General features: G+C 53.1%; 1 protein-coding gene across 2 annotated transcripts; it reads left to right on the top strand.

The window, feature by feature from the left end:
* Positions 1 to 4,236: 4,236 nt before the first annotated feature.
* TIGD3 (tigger transposable element derived 3) lies at positions 4,237 to 8,831 on the top strand. 2 transcript variants are annotated; one of them, XM_075005191.1, is made up of 2 exons: positions 4,237 to 4,341; positions 5,301 to 8,831. In XM_075005191.1, the coding sequence occupies exon 2, from the start codon at positions 5,387 to 5,389 to the stop codon at positions 6,815 to 6,817; it is 1,431 nt and encodes a 476-aa protein (XP_074861292.1). In that variant the 5' UTR covers positions 4,237 to 4,341; positions 5,301 to 5,386; the 3' UTR covers positions 6,818 to 8,831. The 2 variants fall into 2 exon arrangements, with proteins under 2 accessions (XP_074861292.1, XP_074861293.1); XM_075005192.1 differs by having other exon boundaries at positions 4,327 to 4,341; positions 5,380 to 8,831.
* The last annotated feature ends 2,620 nt before the right edge of the window (positions 8,832 to 11,451 follow it).

Genomic DNA, 11,451 nt, shown 5'->3' with positions numbered 1-11,451 from the left:
GCAAAGATGCAGCTGTGCTGAACTCTGCTAGTCACAAGCGGAGCAAGCAAAGCTCCATGGCCGCTGGTCGACTGAGCATTCAACATGCAAGCTGTTTTTAAACCACCTGGCGCTTGTCAGAGTCAGGTCCTGCTTGGACACAGCACCCACTCTGCAAGTCACACGTTTGACCACCACTGGCTGGCTCAAAGACACTGCCCCTGGCCAGCCAATCCTGACATTGCTGAGCTCAGCCAAACACTGCAGTGAGCTGAGCACCACGCCTTCAGGCCTTAGCAAAATCCAGCTGGTGGGGCCTGCTGCAGTGTATCTTCTCAACACTGCCAGCCATTATCAACACAACCGCCCTGTCCTCTGCTCTCTGCACTGGCTTCCCACCCAACACTGGATCAAGTTCAAGGACTTGGTCCTACAGACTCCATGGCTTGCATCTAGAAGGCCACCTATAATCCATGGTGGAGACCCACCTCTGTTCCTCTGGCCCAGTGTCACTCTCCAGTGTAAGGGTAAAGCTTGTGTGTGTGTGTGAAAAGTTCTTTTTTTGGGGGAGGGTGAGAGGGCGGGGAGGTGGAAAAATGAACTCCCCAAAGAACTGAGGCTCAACCCTTGCCCTGCCTTCTCTAATGCAAATACAGAGCAGCAGCCGCATTGTTCTTAAGTCCAGCAACCCAAATGTCCCCTTCACATAACCCACTTTTCTCTTCAACCCTCTCACAGTTGCTGCCCTTGGTCACAGCAGACCCAGAGTTCAGGGCTACCTCTGCAGGTTTCACCACCCATCCTGAGTAGGGCAAGTAAAGCAGCATCGTACACTCTTTAGTGGTCACTCACCATATACCTGCTGACAGCTCTCCACTGCTCACTCACCATCCACCTGCTCACTGCTCTCCGCTGCTGCCCTGCTGGCCACCTACTGTACCCACTGGCCAGCTGGCCTTTATTTCCATTGGCTTTTGGTGCATCTGGCTCTGGGCAAAACTCTCAGGCTGTGTCTACACTAAGAGTTCTGTTGATAGAAGCCCCCCCCACCTCCATCCATTTGACAGAGGTCTGGCAGGGGGTCCCTTGCCCATCCGAGGCTCTTTGCACTGACACTGTCTCTCTCCTTTTCAAATGAGTTAAAGTCTGTTTTTTCCATATTCTTACAATAATTATAAACATTACAATTAGTATTGATGCCATTTGTGAACCAACACCAGCCAAGTTGATTACAATGAGCAAACACCACTCCATCATCTGAATATCTAACACATTTAGCAACCCAGGTGCAAACTGTATTTACATAAGCACACCCAGCCTCTCTCTCCCCATCCCAGCTAGCAGTCATGGTAGCCTTGCCTCCTATCCTGATCACACAGGAGAGAAATCCTACAGGACAGATATGTCAGGTCATGTTGCTCAATGAGTGAGGGGAAGTGCTCAGCTACCACAGTGATGAAGCTATTTAGAACAGAATGAGAGCAACCCCACTGCAGCTGTACGAAATGCTCCACTTCCCATGCTGCTCGCCCCCCAGCTTCCCCACACCCCACCCAGCCAGAGGGGCTATCTGGGTTTTGCTAAAAGGCATCAGTGAGGGGGAAGAAATGCCAGAGTTCGTTGAAAATTGATTCCCTGCCCCGCCCCGTGGAAGTTTAGGCGAAGACAAAAAAAAAGCTTTGATTGGTCAAAAATGTCAATGAAAAATGTGAGGCAGACAAGGTGTATAAGGTAACATTTTTTATTGGACCAACATCTGCTGGTGAAAGAGGCAAGCTTTCCTGCTCACACGGAGCTGAAAATACAGATGTGAAATCCCATGTAATTAGTTAACTGGTTAAAGATTTAAGTTTAACCGGTTAACTGAATCAACAGGTGGGAGGGTTGTTACCCCTCCCTCTGCTGAGGCCAAGGGCTGCAGCTGAAATGCACCCTCACACCCAGGACAGACCCCATCTGTGCCTGGAGCAGCCCCCTGCCTGTGGTGGGCTGCTCCAGTCCCCACTAGTTAACCATAACCAGTAAGCCTCATACATTTAGGGTGAGGCTTATGGTCAACCATTAACATTCCTAGCTGAAAGCATGTCTGTTTCACCAACAGACATTACCTCACCCATCCTATCTTGCTGATGTTTTGGGCAGGTGGCTGTAACGCTGCAAACAATGGAAAACAAATTGTCCAAAACAGAAAAGTAAAACCCGCAAAAATGTTTATGAAAACAACCAAAGCACAGAAAGTGTTCTGCCAAAAATAATGTTAAACATGCCAGATCTTTGTTAAAATATACATGTTTTTCTGCCAAATGCTGGTGTAAAAAAGTAAAACTTGCCTTAAACTATAAACTTTTCTGAAAGCCACTGGAAAAAAAAAACACTTTTTTTCTCAAACCACAAAACACTTTTTCTATCAAAACATCAAATTAATTTTTGGGAGAAAAAAATAAAAACAAAAACCACCACAGCAAAGCAAAAACAAAATTGGTGAAAATCCACAAAAAATTAGTTTTGGTTTGACATTTTAATAAAAAAAAATAAGTCACCCACTGATCCCTGCATTGGGCCTATAACCTGCAGGGGAGCAAAGTGTGCGCTTTAAAAGAGCCACTCCATCTTGATTTACAGACTCCACCACATCCCTTTGTCAAATGTTCCAGTGGTTATTTGTGACATCTGAATTTCTGTCATTTCTGCTCCTAGCCTGCAGGTCTCCTGCCTTCCTCTGCTACATTACAGAGCTCTCTCCTCTGAGTACAGTATTCATAGGCACAAGCTCTTCTCATTTCTCTTTGTGAGGGTAAATAGTTCCAGAGGTGGAAAAAATTACTTGAGTAAAAGGGCAGCTGGTTTCACTTCTGGATACTTGAGTTCCATGATGATGTGGCACGTGCATGCTCTTACTCAAGTAGTTTTCCAGAGAAAACTGGTACTTAAGTACACCCCCCACAAAGCAGCTATGCTTTTATTCAAGTAACTTTTGGGAAACTTTTTCCACCTCTGAATAGTTCTAAGTCATCCAATGGGCTGCCACTCCAAGCCTAGAGAAGATGCAACTTTATACTGCCAAAAGAGTCTTTGTATAAGTATAGCTTGTGCCAGTTTCCTGAACAAAATAAGCTACAATAGACAAAAGGCCTTCTATACTGGTATAACTGTGTCTACACTAGGGCTTTTTGCCAGTTTAATTATAAATATCACAAAATTATCCTACCGCTCTCCCAACATCACTATGCCAGGAAACATTTCTAGTGCCACCTGGCCTCTGGCTCAGTCTCCAGTGAAAAGTCACACTGACGTAACCAAACCCTCTGACAGAGATGCCAACAAAATCCCAGTGTAGATGCTGCTATGTCAATGGAAGAGAGCATCCATCGCTGTCGCTAACTTCCTTCGAGGGCACGGTGCTCCTGTACCGGAAGGAAAACCGCCTTCTATTGTCGTAGGCTGTGTCTACACTCCAGGGCTATGCCAAGAGGGTCTCCGCAGTGTGAACGTATGCACAGAAATACCGAGGGTCTTACCCTCCTCTGCATTCATTCAGGGGGATGTGCAGCCAACACAATGTGTGAGGTGTCCTAAAGTGGGCAGGAAAAGACCGTGACAAAGACAGGATTCTAACAGCACAACGCAGCAGCCCTGTAGCACTTCAAACACGAACAAAGTGATTTATTAGGGGATGAGCTTCGGTCCCACAGCTCATCCCCTAAGAAATCGCTTTGTTAGTGTTTAAAGTGCTGCAGGGCTGCCGTTCTGTGCTGCCCGGGAACAGCAGGGAGCTTATGACACCAAAGCCCTGCACCCGTTTCTGCTCTCCCAGGAGCTCCTGGGGTGTCCCGGCAGCCAGGCGTGAGATTGCTGCCGGCTGTTCCCCAACTTCCCCCTTCACAAGCTCTGCCCAGCAAGGTACGCAGCCCCCGCCCCCCTGCACCTCCGCGGTGGGGTGCAGGGCCCGGCAGCCAGCGCTCCTTGGCGCCAGCAGGAGCAGGCGGGAGGGGGAGGGAGGGGGTCTGTTCCACCCGCTGTTGCAGGGCAGGGGGGTCCCGGGGCCTGGCGCAGGGGGGTCGAGTCCTGCCGCCCGGCCGGCCCCGGCGTTACGCGGCTCTCACCGCCTGCCGCAGGCGGGCGCGCGGGAGAGGGTCGAACGCGGCGCGGGACACGCGCAGCTCCTGCTTCCAGCCCCCGGCGGCGGCGGCGGCGGCGGCGGGAACCCGGATGGCTGGGACTCCCCCCCCTCCCGCGCCCCGACCGCGGCACCGGCCCGGCGCGGGGCGCGAAAAGCTGAGGCGCCGGAACGCCCCCCCCCTCAGCCGGAAATGACGTCAGCCGCGTGAGCCCCCGGGCCGCCCGGCAGCGGCGCTGCTCCAGGTACGTACCGCGGCTCTAGCCGGGGCCCGCGCGTGCCCGGCCCGGCGCGTCGAGCCTCCCGCTGGTGCGCGCCCCCGGCCCGCGTGGGGGGGAGGGCGGAGGGGGGGGCGGAGCCTCGGCTCGGGGCGGGCCCCGCTCGGTCGCTCCCTCCGGGCTCCCCAGTCCCCCCGCCGCGGAGCGACACCTGCCCCGCGCGCGGCCGTGCGGCGCCTCACCCCCTCCCGGGGCGGTGAGTCGCAGCCCGGGTCCTCCGGCGCGGGGCCCCGCTGCGCTGCCGCACAAAGGGCCTCACACTGCAGCGAGCTGGGCGGCCGCCGGGTGGTCCTGGTCTGACAGCACAGGGGGGCCCGGCCCCCCGCCCCACTGAGAGCAGGGCCCCCCCCCCCGCCAAGCATTAAACAACCACCCCCCCCCGGAAGAGTGGGGCGCCCTAGAGCTGTACCCGGGCCCCGCTCTGCCAGGAGCTGCGTGAAACCAGAGCAGCCCTGGCCCTGAAGGCGGGAGAAGCTGTAATTTGGTCCAGCGGCATTTCTGAGCAAACTCGGTGGGGGGTGAGTGGGGCTGGCTGGCTCCCTTCCACTTAGGCATTGAACTGAGGGAGATGGTTTCTCCCCACCATCACCGGCTTTCACTCTAAGGACAGTTACAAGATTTATTAAAACTACACGTAGGTGTTTAGGATCAGCCCCCTTGGTCTGAATCTTCAAAAACAAGAAGCAGTTGGGGGGCACCTTATAGACTAACCTATCTTGGAGCATAAGCTTTCCTGGGCATGAAATATCTTCTTTATGGAGGTGGTTGTGGCTGAGGGAACTGCAGGGTTCTAGCCCCAGCTCTGGGAGGTGAGTGCAACCTACTGAGATGGTGGAGTGGGGCATCAGGACTCTGGCGTTTTAGCCCCAGATTTATTTCCCCTTGGAGTCTGTCTCCCTGTCATCCCAAAAGCTGATGAGTTGTAGGGGGTGGGAGGGTCTCTTCTTTCTTCTCTAGATATTCCAGACCCCAGTGCCTGCCCCACCCCTTTCCCTCCTGCTCCAGGGCTGTCATGGAGCTGAACGGGAAGAAGAAACTTCATGCTCTTTCCTTGGCGGAGAAGATCCAGGTGCTGGAGATGTTGGACGAATCCAAGATGTCCCAGTCAGAGGTGGCCCGTCGCTTCCAAGTCTCCCAGCCCCAGATCTCCCGCATCTGCAAGAACAAGGAGAAGCTGCTGGCGGACTGGTGCAGCGGGACAGCCAACCGGGAGCGGAAGCGCAAGCGGGAGTCCAAGTACAGCAGCATCGACGAGGCCCTGCTGTGCTGGTTCCACATTGCCCGCACCAAGATGTGGGACGTTACAGGGCCCATGCTGCTCCAGAAGGCCAAGGAGCTTGCGGACATCATGGGCCAGGAGTTTGTGCCTAGCATTGGCTGGCTGGTGCGGTGGAAGCGCCGTAACAACGTCTGCTTCGGCCAGCGGCACCCGGCCCGAACCGTCCACACCTTGGAACTCCCATGTGACAAGGGGCCGGTGCCACCTTCCCTCAGCCTGCCTCAGCTGCTGAAGGAGTTTGCCCCAGAAAACGTCTTCGGCTGTGGGGAGGTGGTGCTGCTGTACAAGGCCATGCCCGGCGGGGAGCAGGAGGGCAGGGAGCGGCTGTGCGTGGCGCTGTGCGTGAATGGACGTGGCACAGAGAAACGGAAGCCCGTGGTGGTGGGCAGGCGGCTGGCTCCGCACTGTTTCTTTGGGGTCAACACGGAAGCTCTGCCTGTCCTTTACCGCAGCAGCCCCAGCGGCCAGCTGACGCCAGAGCTCTTCTCTGAGTGGCTGACGGACTTTGACCGGGAGATGGGCCGGCAGCGCCGCAGTGTGGTGCTGGTGCTGGACGCCGAGCGGCACTGCCCTGACCCAGAGCCTGCCAACATCCGCCTGGTCTTCCTGCCCTCGCGGCCTGGGCACAATGACAGCCCCTCACCCTGCCCCCTCCACCCTGACATTGTCTGGGATTTCAAGTCCCGCTACAAGCGCAGGCTTCTGGGCAAAGTGTCCTCCATTGGCAGCGAGACCGACAGCTCTCCCGCCTCAATCGCTGCCTCCATCACTGTGCTGGATGCCCTGCACATGGTGGCGGCTGCTTGGGACAAAGTCCAGCCCTCCCTGGTGGAACGGTGCTTTGGGGAGGCCGGCTGCTCCAAGGGGAAGGGGTCTCTCGGGTCTAATGCTCCCCCCAGTGGGATGAGCCCAGAAGAATTCCGGCGCTTTGTTGACTTGGAGACAGAGCCGGCCTGTCCCTCAGCCCTGCCCCCCACTGGGGCTTACAAGGAGGAGGAAGAGGAGGAGGGGGAGGACCTTTTTGGCAGCCTGCCCACCAAGGCCGATGCCCTGAAGGCTTTGGGCACCCTGCGGCGCTGGTTTGAGTGCAATGGCTCAGCCGAGGGGGTCTTCCGCCAGTTCTACAGCTGTGAAGAGGAGGTGGAACGGCTGTGCTGCCAGTGAGTGCCCTACTCCCCACTCTGGTGTAGGGGGTGCCCCCTGCAGTCTCCCACTGCTGGAACATGGAGGGGCCATCCCTGTACCCCATGGACTCAATGCTCGGAGAACAGGATTCCAGCTCAATTCCCCAGTGCCTGCAGGCCTGGAGTCACGGCCCAGTCAGCAGTAGCAGGACTGGATTTGTGCCCCGCCCCCATTCTCTGCCATGGCTTCTGAGAGCTGGTTCCGGGAGAAGGGAATTGGAAACCTGCCCTTTTCTTTCTCTAGCTGCATCCTTATGGGCGTACAAAGATCTGAATGTGCCTGCATTACTACGAGTGCTGTTCCCACCACAGTCATCAGGGTTCTCAGCCAGTGTTTTTCACTAGCACTTCTGGGGTGCCCTGCCTGTCACTCCCCCAGCCACCACCCCCCCCACACACAAGAAAAAGCCCGGTTTCCATGAAGGGGTGAAAAACCAGGCCTCTTTAGAAGGGGTATGAGTGGGCTCAGGTAATTTAATGGAATCACAATTACTGCACCCCCTCCCCCCAGGTCAGGTGTGGAACGCTTTGCACACACAACTCCACTGCTGCATGAAATAAAGGATGAAAGAAAGGGGGAGTTGAATTTTGACCATTTTCCTCCCAACGGTTTGAGCTCTAGATGTTCAGAACCGCCCGCCCCCCCCTCAAGTGATAGTAAGAGCCTGACTGGGGAGAACAGGGCCCTCCATTAAATGGATTTCTTCTCTAGGCACCTCATTATCCTTCGGCTTCCCAGGGATTCAAGCAAAGCACAGAAGAGAGGTGTTATTCTAATATGGGGTGGTACGTTGCTTCAGAGCCAGCAACATCTGAGCTTTGGAAGGGAAAGATTTAAGTTGTATGGCTGCAGAAGTGAGGGCTGGGGGTTTGGGCAGTGGCCTGGAACTCAGGACTCCAGAGTCCTCTTCCTAGCTCTGGAAGGGGAGTGGTGTCGAATAGGCAGAGTAGAGGAGTCTGAGAATAGAACCCAGCAATCCTGTGAGAAACGTGGTGTTTATACTGCAGCATTAGCCCAGGGTTTGGGCTCAGGCCTAACCCCTGTTCCATGTACACACAAATTATGCCAACCCAGGACAGGATGCCACAAGAGTAAAGGGCCCCAGCCTGAGTTAAGCTGGGACCCAGGGTTTAAGCCCTCTTGCTTTGCAGTGTAAGGCACAGCTCCACTGGTCTTGTGTGCCAGGGTAACAGTCTCCCCTAATCCCATGGGTCACCTTTGTCCTCTGGCCAGGTCAGGGTTCCTGCAAGGCACCATGACCAAAGGGGGAGAGAGCAGCCATGTTTTGGGAGGGCATGAGGAAGTGTGGAACATGGGTGGTTGGACTTACACCACTCTAATGCAGTGTAGTGGCTGGAGTCCTGAGGTTCAACACTTCTTAACCCAGGGTTACAAAGCAGTGTAGATGTTCAAACTCCAGGTTAGCAAACCCAGAGGATCTACAACTCCAGCTCTAACTACACTGGACGGATATTGCAAAGTAGACAGACCTTAGGAGTCCTGACTTCTAGGCTGTGTCCCCAGCTCTGCCGCTGCTCTGCCGCTGCTCTGGAGCAACTCCCAAACCTTCTGTCTGTTTCCTCCTCTCTCCCCCACCCACCTTGGTCTATTTAAACTCAGCTCTTCAGGGTGAGGAACCTTCTTTTGTCCTCTATGGGATCCGGGGTAGCAGTAGTTCTAAGCACTACCGTAATGCTCCTAATAAGGTAGGAAATGCCTTTTTAAAAAGCAAGAGAACCAAACCAAAGTCCAGGCCATAAAGGAAAACACTTAGCATCAAAAAAAGAGCAAACGGCATCCCCCAACCTCACTTCTGTTCAAGTCCCCCTTAAAGAAATACATGCAGTAAAATGGTACGGTATTTCCTGTGGAAATGGTACTGCCCACAGCAGCAGTGAGAGCTGGACCCACAGACAGAACTCCTGGCTTGCCACAGGGACAATGGCCAATGGTCCTGTTTTTCCCATGGAAACTTAACTCACAGGTGGGTAGGCTAAATGCACCTTGTGTGTTCTGCAGGAAGAAGGCACCAGGGCTGATGATGCTTTTTGGCTCTGTACTGGGTTGCCTGGAAATACCAGGCTAGCTTTATGGGAATGCAGAGGGAGATAGGGTGGGGGTGTGGGAGGTTCTGTCCCCAGCTCAGAGCAGGGAACAGAGTCTAATGGGCAGAGCAGGGTGGGCTGGGTGTTAGGACTCCATTCCTGGATCTGTCACAGACCAAAGCAGTTCATTTCACCTTTCTAGGCCTCTTTTCCCTCTCCTGCCTTTCTTCTAGTCAGACTCAACTCTTCCAAGGACCATGTCACCTTGTGTCTGTGCAGCACCTGGCCCAAGTAGGGGCAGGCTCCGCCGTCTTGGTCAGAAATGCAAGGCCCTCTCACAGCATTACTTACTCGCACACCTAAATTTGCAGGATCAGGGCCCTTATATAGGAGCAACAACCAAAATCTAGTCAAACTGAAAGGCCAGCAATGATGATCATCTCACCTCCCCTGCTGTGGAGGCGGAGTGCAGAGATTGCAGACTTAAAGCCAGCTCTTCAACAAATGTTTTCAGCCTGTTCCCCAAAAGAAGGTCTGCACTGTCAGCTCTGGGCTGCTGTCATTTTGAACAAAAAGACCACCCTTTGCCAAGGAGCCTGTTAGTAGGTCTGAGGCTCTGGTTCCAGAGATGTGGGAGCTCAAAATGAGGGGTACTGTGGAACCCCTGGTTTGAAGTGGCTTCCATTATATACAGGGTTTACAGTTTGGGTCAGTGGCTTAACACCCCCACAGTGCAAATTGTTCCAGTCTCCCTGTCCATAGAGCCCTGTTTAGTTCCAGAGTTCAACTCCCCTAAAAGCAGACTACAGGGGTAGGGTCTCCATTAATTTGATGTACAGCTCCTTCAATACCCGAGTTGCACTGGGTTCAGACTCATCCCTCTGAAATCTCCCTGCCATCATCACTGCAGGAAAGTCTGGAAAGAGCAGGATGAGGAATGGAAGAGTTTGCCAGGCCAACTGTTGATGAAAATTAATTAAAAAAATGTGAAGCTGGACATTCAAATATTGAAAGATTTTGGACAAAACTTGACCCAAAGCGTTCTGCTGCTGCCTCCACCAAGTGTCATGGGAGTAGTGATTCAGCTGCTTTGTGCTCGCACACTCTGCAGGTCAGGCTCCCTGGTCAGACTACAGCTCCCATGATGCACTGCTGTCCATCTTAGAAGGGGCCTCATGGGAAATGTAGTCTGACCAGGAACGACAGACCTGTCCAGGAGAAACAGGGACATGGGTCATCTGAAATAAAGCTCCCATGAGGCATTGCAATAGACTCGATTGAAAATGTTGATTTTCAATAAAAGCCCCCAAACCAATACAAAAAAAGATGTGCAGACCTTTCCTACGGGAAGCAAGGGGCTTTTGTAAAACATTTGGTTTAAATCGAAACCCTAGTTTTCCATGCACATATTTCCTGCAGAAAATTTTCCATCAGCCCTATTTTCAGCCTTGACCAGGCATGAGCACAGGCATCATGCATTTCCGGTCTCCTGCCTGGGGACTAGAAATGTGATCATAGGGGGCTGCTTAATCTCTCCAGTGAAGGTCTAATGCTACCCAGGGTAGGATGTTGAATCTAGACAAATAAATTCAAAGGAAAGGCTTGGAGCTGATTCTCCATCACTGGCACTTTTTTTTAAAAAACAAAAATGAACTGCTGTCAGACAAACAGGAAGTAATGGAGGGGAGACCTGTAGCCTGTGTTATACAGGCAGTCACACCAGATGATCTCTTGGGTCCCTTCTAGGTGTAGCCATCTAAAAACTGAGATAGTCCTCAGTGAGCACGTGACCCCCACCACTCCCATGAGCAAACCAACTCACGGCGACACACCTAGCGTTGTGGATCGGATCAAGCAGCTGGAAAGCCGTCTGACTGCCCCAGGTATTCCAAAGCCATGAAGCAGCTGAAAAATCATCCTGACATTGGCTGAAACAAATTGGAGTTTGATTTTGTTTGGTTCTGAAAAGCACAACTACCGCCCCCCGCCCCCCGCAAGTCTGTGGTTGGGGTTTTCAGTTATTTCCAAGTTTCTCTATACAAATCATGAGATCTGGGAATGTGAAGAGAAATCGACACACACAAAGTGCATTGGTCACACTTAAACTGGTTTTTTGGTAACCATCATGTTTAGCCAGCAGCTTCAAGTATCCTGACACACATGAAAGAGTGCTGCCCCAAGTTGGAAGCCACACAGGTGGGTCCATGAGCCATGTCTCATTACATTAACCAAGACCTGGTCTGCACAGAAGAGTTGTGCATTAGCAGATAGCACGCTGGACAGAGATCTGGATTCTGCTCTCGCTGGCCTGCTGGATGATCTTGGGAAAGTCACACCAGAACCCCATGCCTCAATTTCCCCACTGTAAAGTGTGGCTAGTGATACTGACTGCTTGATAAAGGCTCTGAGTAAGTTTAATAGAGTCTAAAGCCAGCTTGGACCATTATATCATTGAGTCTGGCCTCCTTGATAAATGCAGACCATTAAATCCCATCCAAATCCTCCTCTGTAGAGTGCAGTTACTCTAGTCTCCTGAGGGCTATGTTTCAACTCAACAGTTGAGCCCTG

Source organism: Carettochelys insculpta, chromosome 11, assembly GCF_033958435.1.
Source record: "Carettochelys insculpta isolate YL-2023 chromosome 11, ASM3395843v1, whole genome shotgun sequence".
Taxonomy (NCBI): domain Eukaryota; kingdom Metazoa; phylum Chordata; order Testudines; family Carettochelyidae; genus Carettochelys; species Carettochelys insculpta.
The sequence above is the reverse complement of the archived record's forward strand: the minus strand, read 5'-3'. Positions and strand labels throughout refer to the sequence as shown.

What these genes read in the sequence shown, in the direction of transcription:
- TIGD3 (XM_075005191.1), top strand. Translation starts at nt 5,387, where the DNA reads ATGGAGCTGAACGGGAAGAAGAAACTTCATGCTCTTTCCTTGGCGGAG.